This window comes from Pteropus medius, unplaced genomic scaffold (assembly GCF_902729225.1).
Source record: "Pteropus medius unplaced genomic scaffold, Ma_sr-lr_union100, whole genome shotgun sequence".
Taxonomy (NCBI): Eukaryota; Metazoa; Chordata; class Mammalia; order Chiroptera; family Pteropodidae; genus Pteropus; species Pteropus medius.
The window spans coordinates 1,494,822-1,511,051 of record NW_024347790.1 but is presented as its reverse complement, the minus strand read 5'-3'; the positions used below and the strand labels follow the sequence as shown (position 1 = coordinate 1,511,051).

The 16,230-nt window shown below is 44.9% G+C and overlaps 1 protein-coding gene across 1 annotated transcript in view; it reads left to right on the top strand.

Annotated features, from left to right (window-relative positions):
* Positions 1-1,237: 1,237 nt before the first annotated feature.
* FRMD4A (FERM domain containing 4A) overlaps positions 1,238-16,230 on the top strand; it is a 282,780-nt gene continuing 267,787 nt past the window's right edge. Inside the window, exon 1 of the mRNA XM_039877422.1 lies at positions 1,238-1,345. Coding sequence (XP_039733356.1) covers positions 1,253-1,345 — 93 coding nt within the window. The 5' untranslated portion in view covers positions 1,238-1,252. The remainder of the gene's footprint in view (positions 1,346-16,230) is intronic.

Below are 16,230 nucleotides of genomic sequence, written 5' to 3'. Positions count from 1 at the left end.
TTGTTTTGTTTTGTTTTGTTTTGTTTTGTTTAATAGTAATTTTCTCTGCTGTAGAAAGTAGCAGATTTAGGGAGGAGGAGAGATGGGAGGGGGTGTAAGTGAACAATATATCAGTCACAGAATATTACAGAAAAGTTAAAATTTTAGACTATGTGTATCCTCAGGCCGAGAAGGTTGTCTGATGTGGAATTGTGCCGTAAGATGAGAAACTAATAGACAAATGTGATGGATCAACATGAGTTTGGACATCTATATTCAGAGCCTCGTAAAATCAAACATAACTTCTTCATGTTTATTGGCACACATAAAAATAAATATTCTGTAACAAACATTTAAATGAGGAAGTACCAAATGCAAGTCGGCCTGGTATATTTGATTTGATTCATCTGAACCAGGCGATACAAAGCATACAAACATTTTCCCCTTCTTTCTCTCACACTTTCTCTCTGTGGACAGCACTCACATATATAATTAATTATATGCCCAGATCTATTTTCTCAGCATTGGAAAGCAGAGAGAAAAAGCAGATACGCATGTCTGACACTCAGGGTCCTACATATAATTTATGACTGCAGCGAGGAATCTCCCCCAAGTCCCCCATGTGTTGTGTCCGTGGTCTTCAAATATCTTTTCCTGTCTCGGGAAGAGAGTGAAATCAGAATGCAGGATTTCACAGTAATCTCCACACCAGATGGTGACGTTCCAAACAGTCTCTTTAAGGTGAACATGTGACCTACTGTACCGCCGAGGGGCTTCGGCGTCACGTGGTGGAATGAATACTACGTCTGATAGAGCTCTGATTAGACAACTGACCTGGTTACCAGCTGTAGCCACGAGAAGCAAAGTTGACATTTCTGGATCACTCTCCCCAGAAGCGTCACTTACCCACGTCTGGGGCAGGCAATCTCACAGAGGGACTGACACACGGCTAGTGGGGGTTGGGGGGAGCTCAAGCTGTGCAGCCGAAGGCTCATTCAAGTTGCAGAACTTGGGCTGTTTTTTCTCTTCCCCATCCCCCCACCTCCCGACAAACCACATCTTGACTCATTCGGTCAAAAGAAAAACTCTTTCGGTTATTTGATATTTGGGAAACCTCCAGGAGACCGTAACTTAGTTCTGAGGAAGCCTCCTTCTCTCCCTTTGCTGGGAACACGCGCGCACACACACGCAGACACACACACACACACGCACACGCGCGCACACACACACACACACACACACACACACACACACACACAGAGCTCTCTACACCATGGTGGTTCAGGCTGCAGTGACTCCAAACAGATCCCAAAGACTTTTGCTGAAAATCCCTTATGGATCTCTGAGACGACGCAGCGTGGAGAGGGTAAGCGACGTGACGGGCTGTCTGTTTTCACCGAGCGATTGTTCCAGAGGAAGGTGGATGTTTGTTTTCATTGCACATAGCATCCTTCTGCTAGTCTCGTTTTCCTGAAAATTTCAGATGTCTGGGACAGTAGAATACTGTCGTATGCAAATTTTTTTTTTCCTGACAGCAAATGATGAGAAATTTGAAACAGAAATTTTTGTCAGCCATGCACACATTTTGGGGGGAGGGGAAGGGGCGGGGGGAGGATGTTAGAGATTAAAATGGACACGATTGGGGTGGGGGCTGCCTTCTGGAATGGGTACAGAAGATGCGAGTGCTTGCTGAGAGAAGCATCGGGCTGTGAAAACTGTTTTCTTCTAGGGTTAGTGAAACAGATCCCTTAGTGCACTAGGGCTGCAGATTTCTTCTCTGGGTGACAGTGTCTTCAAAGGAGGTGACGATGATATTAAGGAGCTGTGATGCCTTGAGGGTATATAAACTGTGCACGCAGTTGGTTAAAATCTTCTCCGTTGTTTTGTTGTTGTTGTTGCTGTTTCAAATACCTTGCTATCATTCTGGGTTTTGTTTTTTTAACTACTGTGGATTTTGGCTTAAAATTATTGTTAGTTTTCTGAAAGTATGCTTGCTTTATTGGCAGAGAAAATTCTGTAAACGATACTAAGGATTTGTCCTTCTTCGGAGTGACTAATGCCGTTTTGTGGGTGACCGTAATGAATGCAAAGCTGGTTGTCCTCAAGAGGGTGGGCTCGTTTGTGGGGGAACAGCACCTACCCCTACATGGACGTGGAGTGTTTGGAGGGTCTAAGAAACCCCCCAAAGTCCCTGTTCGAATCATGGCAGGCCCCTCTGTGAGCTATGGATGTCTACTTAGATGTCTCAAGTTAAGGTGTAACGTGAGATCAACAAAGAGCTCTCTTGATAGATAAGCAATGGGCCACATCTTATAAAGGGGAGTAGCGTTTAATTCAAGTGATTTTTTTCTTGTGTCTGTACTTACTACTCTGTGATTTTTAAATTTAAGGAAAACATAATTAAAGCTTCAAAAAATATGAAGGGCTATCTAGACTTCCCAGTAGGGTTGATTTCCTGACTTATGATGACTTATATTTTTTTAGGCCATTTGAATAATAATGAAAAAAACTTCATATCCTCTTCTGGTTGTGTGTAGGTCTTTATTCTGAGACATCCTTCTTGTGCTCAATGCCAGGGTCACCAGCTCATGTGTATTCATCACCTACTGCGTGCTCCCTGTTACACCAAGAGCCTTAGAACACAGGACCAACGGTTATTGCAAAAGTTACAAGATTCTCAGGCTCATATTGAATGCGATTTTTAGGTGCCAGAGAGAATGTTTTGACCTGTATGGATAACTAAGTTTCTATAATATGTTCTGTCCACAAACACTTACTCGGAAGCATGAATTGTGCATACCAGAGGTGCACAGCATGGCAATACTAAGAGAGTTATCCTACACACAAAAAAAACCCTACTAACCTAGTAACCTCTATTTAATCATTAGACTCTCCAGCTGGATGTCTAACAAGTCATACATGTTTAATAAATCAAGAAGCGTGCATTTACCATTTCTGTTATCCATCGTTTACCAATCTGAGAAAAGCCTACGCTGTAGGGGGACAGTGTTATATATAAAGCGTGTTCGTTGTTGCATACGTTGGCGTATGTATACTTGCCTTCGGAACACACAGATCTGTCTTCTGCCCTTGGGCACACGCCAGCGTCTCCTGCTCTGAAAGTTTCTGGGCCCTTCAGAGAAGCACAACCGTCGTCGGAGCCCCAGGTGTGCTATTAATCTCCACTGCTGGATGTGAAGCGATGGGGCCAGGACCACCGTCGCTCGCGGGAAGGGTGCCCTTGCATCCTGTGTGCCCACCCTCTCCCCCTCCACTGCAGACGAGAGAGAGTGAGACTAACTGGAATAAATGATGGCGGGTCAACTCCAATTGGAGGTTTTATACTGTTGCTGACTTTATGACAATGTTCAGCATCAGAGTCATACATTTATACAAAAAGAGGGTGAGAACGGTGAGAAGCAGCACCTGCTTTAAGGGCTGACGCGGAGGACCAGCACTCTGTCCTGGGGACTCCCTGAAGTCAAAGCAGTGACAGCTTTTTCAGTTACATCAGCAGCCTAGAGAGTGACAGACAATCGTGTGGGCCGATAGTTAATGATGCGAAGGCTTCGCATTTCTATGATGGTTTTACACCGATTTCTCATCCATTACCTCACTTTAGTTGCTAAGATGACACAGAGAATGGGGGTCATCGCCTTTGTCCTGTACGAACAGGGAAACCAGGTGTGGAGAGGTTTAAGCTTCAGCCCAGGGACATCCATTCAATGACAGAGCGGGACCTAAATAAGAGACCCTGCCATTGAGCCCGTGTTTTATCACCTTTGCTCCCTGGGGAGATTTCACCTTCAGCTCAGCCCTGAGAAATAGGTTACAACCAACTGGTCACCAGTGCTTCACATGAGAGGAAATATGGAAGGTTCACCAAAGGCAGGGATGCCAATGACCAGGAGAACCACTAACAGTTTCTAGGGTGCTGACGGCGGTGTGCCCTTAGGTGTCCAGGGTAAAAAGGGTTGCTTCTGTTTCCCAACTGCCTAGAGGTTAAGTTGAAAGAAAAGAAATGCACCTTTTTGACTATGCCACTTAGACACCCGTCAAATCCTAATTACGGAGACCCTCACGCAGGCTGGGAGACCAGGCTTAGTTCTTGTTCGTAGGTTTTCGCAGACAGCCACGAGCCCATCACTGTGCCAGGCAGGGCAGAAAAAATAAATATAAGATTTGTGTGTTTGGTAAAATAGGAGAGATTAGGGATACAGGTTTATATAAACGAAACAATTTTAAGTCAATATAATAGGCGTATCTCTAGTTCAGCTACAAAATATATAACAAAGACAATTTAGGTGCTACAGGAAGCATCAAGGTAGGGTGGAAAGGTTTGCGGCCACACTGTCCCTTTACTAACTGGGGCCAAATGACTCAGGCTTTCTCCACCTGGGTTTATTCATCTGCACTGTCTACCCTTGAGGGCGGTTGGTAAGGATCGGAAAGATAAGGAACTAACACAATACCCAGCATATACAAGGCAATCATTAATGGTAGGCATATTTTTTAAGCTTGCCTGTCTTTGAGTGAATGAATGCTTGGCTTGTATTTTTAATAACAGCCTTTTGCCCACACTCACAGTCACACTTCATTGTCACCTGGAGAGGTTCTTGAAGGTTATCCGTCTCATAGAGCCAAAACGGTAGTATTTCCTGGCGATAACTTCCCTTTCACGGACTCCCAATTTTATGTAAGATGTGCAGAAAATAGAGTGTTTCAAATTTTTTGCACACCAGTGCCAAGTAACTAAACTCACTCTAGCCCAGATACTTCTACAGCGTTTCTTCCTTTTCTTTCTTCGAAAGTGGAATGTTTTTGCTCCAGAGTTGAAAACGAACTTCATGGAAAATTCTAATGAATGTGAGAACATAGCATATAAATGAGTTAAGGAAAGAGCAAATGTGGAAATTTTTTCTAGGAGTTTGCTCTGGGACGAGGGGACTGGGTGACTTTATGAAAGGTGACTTTATGACCCTACGACATGAGGAAATGGTTTTGTATTAGAGATTACCATTACAGATTCAAAACCTGAGAATAAGTGGACAAACCTTTATGTGGCCTGGCCGTGCTGTTTCAGTGTGTGCATTTATTAAGGGTACTCACCACCCCTACCATCCTCCCTACCATCCAGACCTACATATCCTGGGGTGGACTGGACATCTCTGTTCTCTTGAATGTCTCAGCACCTCAAATTCTGTATCTAAAATGGAATTCACTGTCTTGCCCACAAACCTGCTTCCTGTCCAACACCACTAGCTACCTAAACACCCGGACTAGAACCCAGGCATCGTCCCCGCTTCCTGCCTTTCCCTGGGCTCTTCTGCCTCATCAGTCACCGCGTGCCGCCAGTTCTAACTGCAGAATATCTCTCACATCCAACCGCTCCTGCCCATCCTTTGATTCAGGCCACAATCATGTTTTACTTTTTAATCGTTGCCAGTCTTTTTCCTCCCCAGTCCATGCTCTGTGTTCCAGATAACGTGATCCTTCTGAAACATAAGCATGAGCGTGTCTCTTGTCTACTTAAAACCCTTAAGTGCTTTTCTGCCTCAAGATAAGAACAAATGTCTAAATGTAATTACAAGGCCCTTCATAATCAGGGTCCTGCTACCTACCCTCTCCAGCCTCACCTCTCCCCATACCTCGCCCTGGGTTTGTGATGCTCCAACATGCTGAATATGCGTGTAGTTCCTCCAGAGTACCTGCTGTCCCATGCCTCAGGGCCTTTGCATGGACGTTTGTCTGCCTGACACACACTGCCTCCTTCCACCTCCCTAACTTCCTATTCATCCCCTTCGGCCTAAACATAATGTCCTGTGGGAAGCCTTTCCAGGTACCCCATCCCCGCCGCCAAGTCTGAACACATTCCCTCCCTTCGGGCTCCCACAACACTCTGCGTGTCTCTTACACGAAGACAAATCACATTGCATTGAATCCACCGCTTCCCATCAGGCCCGTCTTCCACATGACAACAGGCTCCTAGAGGGTGGGGAGCACATCTGGGCTCCCGATTCATAAGTAAGAGAATGAATGAGATCCGAAAGCTCTTACACACTTCCCTCAGTGAGAAAATGTAAGTAGAGGATCAGAATTAAGACATAAACAGGAACAGCCTCATTTCTTATGTTAAATTACCACAAGCCCCATTATTGCTGATGGAAAATGTGCTCACTCTTATATGTTAATACAGATGGAGAAGATGGATGCTCTTCTCCTATTTATTCTGAACTCAGAGACAATACCATAAATCTTACAGTCAAACAGAGCGTGCGTGTGAACAACTGACCGGGCCCAGAAGACATGTCTCTTCAGACTAATGTAAATTTGACATTTTTGTTGGAGGGGAAAAAAAAAAGCAAGAAAGCATTCTCTTTTACCACAATTATTTGAATATTTAAGTGAAAGAGTTTTGTTGGTTTTTTTTTTTTTTTTATCTTGGAAAGACTGAAATGGTGTGATATTTCTGGAGCGGTATTTTTAACGCAGTATAAATTAAACCTTTTTGCGCCCACATTATTCATTATTGGATGTGTTATTCCAGGTTGACGTATTGCCAGTCTATTATTTTGCAAACCATGACATTATCACAGCTGCAAAGCTGCATAACTTAAGCATTCAGAATACAACAGGGTCTCTAGAGTCGAGTGTGTGGCGCTTACATTCTGAATGTATTCATGCAGGGAAGTGTAAGACCTCACCAAAAACACATGCAGCAGACAGCTTTTAGTGGATATTTATTACCATTGAAAGCAGACAGCCAAGGAACTGTTCAGACAGATCAGTGCAGTCACACATATTATTACCCAACCCCCTGATCCTGCATAAGACTGTGCCCCTTCTATAAATACACGCCTCTCTGGAGAAGACAGAGCATGACTCTCAGAGACTCCAGGCTGTGTTGAAGATCATTTTCCCCATGTGGCTTAGTTCCATACAATTTTAAACGACTCCATCTTGGTGAACCAATGTTGATTTTATTTCTTACCATAGCTTACGTCACATTAAACCAATGACTTGTCATCTTGGCCAGAATGTTCCTACTGGTTCCTCTCCAGAGTTTTTGTTCCTTACTCTGGTGTGGAAAGCTGGGCTGGAAATCTGTCTTCAGATGGTCAGTACCCCCCGGAGCTTCACTGTCCTGCACTGAACGATGGCTGTCAAGCCAAGCATGAAATCGGGTTTTGGTTTCTGTCTTTAGCCTACTCCTGCCTAAATCCTGACTCTTGCTAATATCAGAGGTCAAATGCCATGACTCATTGTGAAGCGGTGCTTCTCAACCTTAGTTCACATTAGAAACACCCCGGAGAGCTTTAAAAATCCCAACACCCAGGCTGTCTCCCAAACCACAGTATATCAGGATCTCTGGAGAAGGGACCGATACCTTGATGTTTAAGCCTCCAGATGATTCTAATGTGCAGCCATATTGAGAACTACTTTCCAAGATAAGATTATTACCCAGATGGATCATCTGGGCACGATGCTAGCTTAAGGAAATTGGCTAGTTCCTGTGCTTTTGTTGTCTTTACATGAAAAGAAATAAACGAGTTGATCGTGTTTGCTTTTTTAGTCAAGAGTGTCATTCCCAGTAGGAGAAAAAAACATTTAAGCTCCTTGAGAGTTGGGTCCATCTTCTTGGGACATCCTATGCAGCACCCAGCACTTTGAGGCCACCTTCTGGGTAATTAAGCCCAGTCTTCTGAAGTCAGAGAGGCTAGATTTGTTTTGAAATCAGATCTCTTATAAGCTGAATCTTATAAGCTGAAATCAGATCTCATATAGGTGAATACTGTCCACCTGTAACATAAGTTTCTTTAATCACATCGTTGAAAACAATCCACTTATACTTGTATAGATTCATCAGGGCACCTCTGAGAACAATATTATGTTATGTGTATGGAACAATCTAGAAGAAAGTAGGCCGCGGGTCTTTTTTCTCTAATCTGGGAGTGGATGAACCACATCTGTGGATTTTTCATTCTCTTTTCCTTTCTGGTCCCTCAATAATTAACTGCCTCAAAGGACTTGGTCAGTTTTTCTACTATACCCCAGAACAATGCGTGGCATATATATAAGGTGAACAAATATCTATTGTGCGAATGTGAATAGATGAATAAAAGAAAGCCATAAATCTTTAATCAAACAGAATTGACATCCAAAGAATAGGGTTGCTAAGTGCCTGCCTTTCTTGTTCAGGTGAATATTTGTGTCATGATCAGTCTTAACAAAGTGACTTATTTGGGGAGGCTAGTTTTTCTTTTTTAAATTTTTAATTAAAGGATAGTTGGCATACAGTATTATATTAGTTTTAGGTACGCAACATAATCATTTGACATTTATATACCTTATGATGTGAGGATGCCAGTTCTTCTTGGTAGAAAACTTGATCACGAGAAACTTCTGGAAATTGGATGACACAATTAACATGTTTGAGTGTGTGAACAGCCCTTGTCCTTCCCTGTGAGAATCTGTGGGGGAGTATTTTGAAATAGTCCATAAATATGCCTCTGATCATTTTCCTCCACTACTTACGGACTTTTCTCAAAAATGCCAATATCACATTTCCACATGGATAGATTGCTTCCAAATGTTCACTTCAATCCCTCTAAGGAAACATTAATCAGGAAAACCAATAAGGCTTAGAAGTATATTGATCATTTCTGGAAAATTTGGTCTGAATTCAATCAAACAAAACCAGTCTCAGAACATAAATACCGTGGGAAATGAAACATCTAGGACCCAAAATCCTCTTTATTAATTCTATACATTTTTATTTAGTACCTGCTACATGCCAGGCAGTGTTCTAGACCCAAGAGATATAGCAGAGTCCCTGCTTTCATGTCGTGGTGATGAGGTCTCCAGAGAAGAACGTAGCAGGATAAGGAGCAAGGGCAGATGAGGCACGCTGCGTTTTACGTGATGAGGCTCAGTCGAGATGATGTTCAAGGAGACTCATGAAGGACCACAGAAGCAGGCCAGGTGTTCATCCGGGAAAGCACATGACGAGCAGAGGAAGCTGCCAGGAGAAAAGCTGTGATGCTGGAGCACTCTGGATGGAAGTGAGGAATAGCAAGGGGGTGGCCGGGGCTGGAGCAGTGTGGGGAGGCACGTGGTGAAGAGCAGCAGGCAGAGAAGTGTTTTATTCTGAGTGAGGCAGAAGACCAGAGGTTGAGAGACAGAAGGATGATATCAGCTGACATGTTTTAAAGGAGTCACTGTGGCAACGAGGCTGCTAGAGATATAGGTCAAAGCAGGGTGACTATTAGGTCATGCGTGCAATAATCGTGATAAGAGGTAAGGATGACGTAGACCAGATGATGCTCTGGAGGTGATGAGAAATGAGTGGATTCTAGGCTTAACTCGTAGACGGAGGTGTCAGGATTGGCCGATGGGTGGGGTGGGGAGTGGGCAAGCAAGAGGGGAGTCCAGAAAAGCTCCTGGGGAGCTGCAGACTGGAGTTGGCAATGAGATGGGAAATGCTGCAGGAAGAGCTGGTCGGCAAAGATGCTGGAGCGGGGAGATTCAGGGCTCTGTCTGGACTCGTTAAACTTGAGATGATGAGTAAAAATCCAAATGATGGATGTTTAAAAGACAAGTTTTGTGTTTCGGTGACATGTGACTATGAGTATGGTCAGAAGTGTGCTGGGGCCGGCTTCTCAGCCTCTCAGGAGCCGACTACGTGCATCTCTTCCCAGCTCCACACTCAGTGACGGCATGTGGGTAGCTCGAAACAGGCCCTGTTGGGAGAATTGACACCGTGGAAATTGGCAGACATTACAAACTAGGTCTCTTTTTTTCTAGAGAGTTGATAGGTAAACTTACCAGTACACCACTGGCGGATGGTGTTTAAAGCCACAGGGCAAGGTGATCTCACCTGGGGAGCATGTCTGGATGTGCACGAGGGGAGGTCAGAGAAGGAAGGCAGCCAGCAAAGCTGCCTGATAAGGAACAGCCAGAGAGGAGGGAAGAGAATTGAGAAATTTTCAGAAGGGAAGGCTGAACTGTCCCGTGTTGCTGGTAGTCAAGGGAGATAAGGACTCAGAAATCGTGTGTGCAAACTGCACGCATCACACCCGCCCGGGTGTTCTCGAACACACAGACACACGGTCTCCACCCAGACAAGCTGAGTCTCAGCCTCTGGGCCATGTGACATGGACGGAACTTTGAGAAACAGCACCTGAAGTATATAGCTTTCCAGAAATTTGAGCACCAGTGAGGGACAGAAAAGAGCACAGCATACGGAGGGAGAAATAAGGCAAACAGGAAAAAATTCAGACTGTCAAGATGATTTTTACTCAACCACAGGTCAGTCCCAGACAGAACAGTCCCAGTGGAGGCCACGGTGGGGAGTAACAGATGGAGGTCATGACCACCACGGCCAACAGTGAGCTCCCCCACCTACAGCACCCTAGAAACACAGTGTTCCTGCTTCAGGCAGGACCTCCTTCAACCACTGTATCAGAAAAGTGGAACGGCAATTGTCCCTGAAGCCTCATCCCACTCCATGCCCCCGAAATAAAGAAAGACAAGAGAGAAGATGGACAGATTTCATCCCACGTCGGTCACCTGACTCAAAGCCAGCAGGCCACTCCCACGTCTTAGCTTTCCTAAGATCTGTCGGAGGGAAACCTCATTCATTTTGTTTTGTTTAGTTGGCCTCTGAAAATTGTTTGAAAATGAGTTGATGTTACAGTGTGTCAGGACTTCATAACTCAGCCGAGTCCCAGAATATATTTAGAAAGTATAATTTAGGGTCAAGCCAGAAACAAGAAGTCCTGATTTGAACTCTGAATTTGGGGACTCAGATCCTATTCCGTAAAAGCAAAAGGATTTGAATCATGTCAAAGCAATCATGTGTTCGATATCAGATTCTGTTTCAGCGAGTCTTCATGGCATTTGCAAAGAAGACCTTGGTCTTATCTGCCATTTGGGGCTGAAGGAAAGTAACAGCCTTTAGTGATTTGAGCATAGTCCTTTATGCAGATCCCATCAATAAAAGTTTTTCGATTTGGGAAAATCGATGGTGTTCACCCAGTTACTGCATGCTTAGTTCCCGACTTCAGCCACTTTCATTTTCCTTTTAGGAAAGAAGGGGCCTCTGGCACATCAAATTCAAGCTAGTGAAAGAATACTTTTAACAGCAGTCCTGTGGGTGGGTTCCTCCCACGATTCTGGGCCATGTTGGTGAATGAGCCTATTTTGTTTCCGAAGCATGTGGACAAGCTTAGCCACCAGTGCTCGGGGAAATCTCGTCCTCTGCACGCGTGCACTCACGCTCTTGCTTGTGTGCACAGCCAAGTCCACCCATGTAGGCAGCAGTGCGCGTGCCAGGGTCTGGAACGCCTCTCCTTAACAGGTCAGCCCAGTGCAGAAGGGCAGGGAGAGGAAAGGGAACCCCCTCCTCCTGCTGGACCCGAGCCCTGGGTTTTCACGTCACAGAGCATTTAGGGAGAGGAGCTACTAAAGGAAGGAAAAATTCTCTAGAAACACACAAGGGATTGGAAGATTGGAAGTCGGCAGCATAGAGTGGTATGCTCACACCTTGGCCTCCAGTGGCAGCTCCGCATCTGTCCCGAGAACCACCACCCAATGAGCAGCAGCCAGGCTCCCCAGGCCACGTGCTGTCCCATTCAAAGTCACTTCTGGCTGCAATATCCATATCCTGTGGCATTCAACCTGAGGCCACTCACAGATCATCTTAATTTTCCTTTAGTTCCAGTACATCCCTGGACAGGCGTTCGGTGGTCCCCTCTGGGTAGTACTGAACCAGCCTGCACAACGGCAAACAAAAGTATCTTTAGGACGCTGTGACTTCCTTTTTCCTTCAGTCGAATGGCCTTAAGGTGGCATGAGAGAAACATGTAATGTGGCTTAGAATAGGGCCTGTGCAAGGTAAGATTTTTCTTGCTGCTTTTGAGACCCACCAATCAGATATAGGCTATTTCCAAGAGTTTATATCCATCTCCTATGGTACCCCGAGGACCTAATCCTTCATCTTAATCCTGGGCTGCCTCCGTTCGGTCTGGTCATCCTATAATATAGGGCCTCGGACAGGCCTATAACTCAGATGCCTATAGGGGCCTGGAAGGAAAGAGGCACATTGCAGACTGGGGAACTCCAATGCCCTAGCAAATGAGGCCGGCTACTCCTCAGCTTTGCCACTGGGAAACTCGGGCCAGTATTCCTGGAAATTCTGACTTTTCAAAAGAAAATCTTTGTGTAATTTTTTATAACTATATATAAATGAGAGAGAGAAAATATCTCAATTTTTATATGCTGTCAACTAATCCAAGCTGAAAGAAAAACATTGCCTGGCAAACAAAGCATGTTTGCAGGCCACATTTGGCCCACAAGATGCCAGTTTTCAACTCGTACAATAAAAGGAGCCCCATCCCACCCCAAATATCTGTACTGCATATTCTTCCTCCCCAGTCTTGAGTTTCACAAGAAAGAGACATCTCAATATAAAAGAAAAAGCTAATCAAAATAGATCCACAGGCCCTCCAGCGGGCATCATAATCCTACTGCTAAATCAGAATTATTTTTAAAATATTCTTTTGACAGGTCACACACAATTCTAAATTGCATTTAAATAAATTGCATGCATGTCTTCCAGCTATGAGAAATAGGAAGAGAGCACCTCCTTGCCGAAAGTATGGTTTTATAACCTAGCAGTAGAATGTAAGCAGCTAAACCCATAATCTAACCATCACTCGAAGGGCAGCTTAGTGTCCTCTACACTCGTTCGCTTTCAGCAGAGGGGCTCCCATGTTCAAGGGGACCATAGCAAACAATTTCATCCAACGGAGCTATTGCCCCGCCACTAAGAGGTCTAGTTTGTGGCTGACTCAGGTTTACGGAGCAGCAGTGTGTGGTCCAACTCAAAACCAGAGGCTGCACCAGCGCCAAATGAGGTTCTTTTAAGATCAAGGTCGTTGGCTGGTAACAGCTGAACTAAGGTCTTTTCATTCTAAATCATCTCTTTCATCCTCAATGGAGGAAAATTCTGGGGTCTCAGCCAAGTCCTTGAGTAAGAACTTGAACGGATTCATAGCTCTTTTTCTGATGAAAAGGTTGACTCTACCCATAGAAACTCCTGGTCTTACCAGGATGTCAAGGTGGAATGGTGCTACAGCTGGGGGACAAGTCACACTTTTCAACTGTCCCTTATGAGTAGCTGCCCTCACTTGTCACATCCACAGCAGAGGTGTATCTCTTTAATTATAATCGCAGGATATCTCCACTTCTGCCTCTGTGGGATAAACAACAATGAATTGACTGCCTTCTAGCACTTAACCAAAGACCCCCTAGGGGCATCTGACACCCAAGGGAAACAAATCAATGGATGTTTTAGCTATTTATTACTTTAATACCATATCCTTATGAAGTTAAATAATCAAATATCGATATACTTGGACCATATTTTCTTAACTCCCAGCAGAGACTATCTTATTAAGATTTAATTTATCTTTATTAAAGGCCAATGTTTAGTATTCTTTTTTTTTTTTTATAGACATACAACAACTTATTCTGGGCCTGAACTGGGCCAAGACACCCAAGTCTTAGACAGGACATGGAGTGGGGCGGGCAGGATTTACAGGGTATAAAACCCAGGCTTGCTCACCAGTGAAAGCAATCTGTACTACAAGCCCCACAGACAGGTGAATGGGCCAAGTCCGATAGTGTTAGACAGAGCTGGAAAAATCTGGATCAAAACAGTCAGATGGAGACCAGAGAAGTTAGAGAAGAAGCAGATGCAAAGCAGAAGGTACTAAGGAGACTCTAAGGAATCTCATGAACCATTTACGGAGTTGCAGGGGTATATGCATATAGCCTGGGCTGTGGGCAGGAAGGAGTCCCTAACGCATCACCTGGTCCAGAAAGCCCACAAAAGAAACAGCCTTAAAAACACTTCTGAGACTTTTTCAAAAGGACAGTTAAAGATATTGTTCTTTACTTTTTTTCAATATCCACCCTGTTAATTCCTTTTAGGAAATAAGAAGTATATGATTCAATGCGTTTAACCTTTTTTACCTTTGCTGCCGGGAAACCCAAGAACCAACACTGGGGTCTGACTTGCTCATGCTAGATGTTTCTGCACATTTATCTCATCCTTTTAAGTAGCTCTTTTCCTTTTCTTTTTATTTCATGTTATCCTTAATTCCCTAGTTTACTCTTATTATCCAAGTATATCTTAATGTGCATATGTTTTGCACCCCTGCCAAGCAGCAAGGAATTCCGAAACTTTCTCTCCTGCTTCTGTTAGTTTCTGTAAGGGAAATCAATACAATAGAAACATAGTCCATTGAGAGTAAAAAAAAAAAAAAAAAAAAATAGAACAAAGAACGCTACTTCCCTTCTCTTGGCAGAACTAATGACCCCAACAGGTGTATCAGAAACGCTTCCTGGTAAGCCGAGACGTGGGAACACCGAGCTCTGAACAAGGCAGTGCTTTCTCCCAGACAGGAATGAATTCATCCGGAGGGGTGGGCCCTGATGAGACACGCCACTCCGTTTCACCCCATTGTGTGCCGTGTGTACTCAGTGACCAGTGCCGCTCCTGGTGGCAGTTGAAAGGATGTTTCTGAGAGGAACAGAGAACACTCAGCAGAGGGGGACCCCCAATGAAGGGTCAAAGGTGCATAGTCTCATCCTGCACCTCCAACTCTGACGCCCACCTTTGCCGTGCCTCAGAACGACTTTTCTGTCGAGTCCCAGCTCGCTGTGCTGAGGGCCGAAACAGAGGCTTTTCAGTTCCCACCAGGATGTCGAAAGCCTGTGTCTTGTCCTTTTCACCTACACGTCTTTTTCCTTTCTAAATTTTGCTGTCAGAGTGCTCTGCTCCGAACTATCAGATGCACAAATAACAATAGCTTCCTGGGAAAAGGTTGTTGCCGCAGGCGATGGGTTGATGCCAAGAAGAACAGGAAAGCCAAGAACACTGTTTTAGGAAAGCCGCAGCATTCAGAGAGCAGTTTCGGGATAACTGTCCGATCTTCTTAGGGACTCTGGCTGAGAATCCACTGTGGAAGCCCGGGAGAACTTTGAGTCCCACACACCCCCAGACACCTTGGTTTTCTTATTTGTTTAATGTTTGAGGACCATCCATGGTGTGAATCTAGTCTCTGACCTTGGAGTTCATGGAAAGAAAGATAGGAATGAAAGATGGGAAACAGTGAGGCTTCAGCGGACGTCAGGCTGACACCAAGAGTCAGAAATAGCACATTCCCAAATGCCAGCTCCGGTACCTAGCAGCTGTCTAAGAATTTTTGACCTTGTGATGTAAGATGTCACTGTCCTAGGCTTGTCCCCCTTGCCAGTCTATTGGCACTTCCGTTGCTCAGCTAGGTATTGAGGAAGCAAGAGCTTGCTCTCTGACTGCTAAGACGTAAGGCCAGGAAGCTCTGGCAAAGGAAGGGCTGAATGTGCTTCCTTCCATCCTGGAGTGCACTAACGGGGTCAGCCAGGGGCAAGGAGCAGCTCTCAAGGGGCACATTTTCCTCTCTCTCTCCAGCATATCCCCAGACACAGCCTTCTGGGAACGGGAGGAAGGAAATGCACTGACCATGTGGACACGCCAGGCCAGGGCTCACGGGAAGGAGAGGAAAGTGCCTCCTTCTCCAGATTGATCTCAGGTCCCAAGAAAACAACCAGGAGCAAAGTGAGACAGATGGGAATTCACTGAGACCCAGGAGACCTTGACCTGATAGACAGCAACGAGCTCCCACTGTGTGCAGGGTGCTGTGCTTCAATCCCCAGACGGGCCTGTGAGGCAGGCTTTCGTGTGTGCTTCTGCTTTGTAGAAGAGGAACACAGAACAGAGAGATTAAAGCATTTGCCCAGGGTTGCACAGCCAGCATTGGCAGATCCAGAATTTGAACCCAGGCAATCTCACTCCAGAGAACTCTCCGGAGGGAATCCGATGGAGATCTAAACTGGAATGAGGTACTTGGGGCCCGAGCTGCTAAGAAACGTGTCCTTCAGAGAGGAACTTGGGTTGCCAGGTTTGGCAAATGAAGACACAAGATGATGCTCAGTTAAATCTGAATTTCAGATAAACAACAAATAGTTCTTTAGTATAAGTATGTCTCATGTTATGTATCTGAAGTTCAAATCTTACTGAATGTCCTATATTTTACGAGCAGCTCTAACTGTGGGGCCACTGTCATTTCCCCGATTCTTTGTCTTCCTCTGATGTGAAGTCAGCTGTCTGCCTGCCTCCTGCTGCTGCTCCTCCCATGTCCTTCT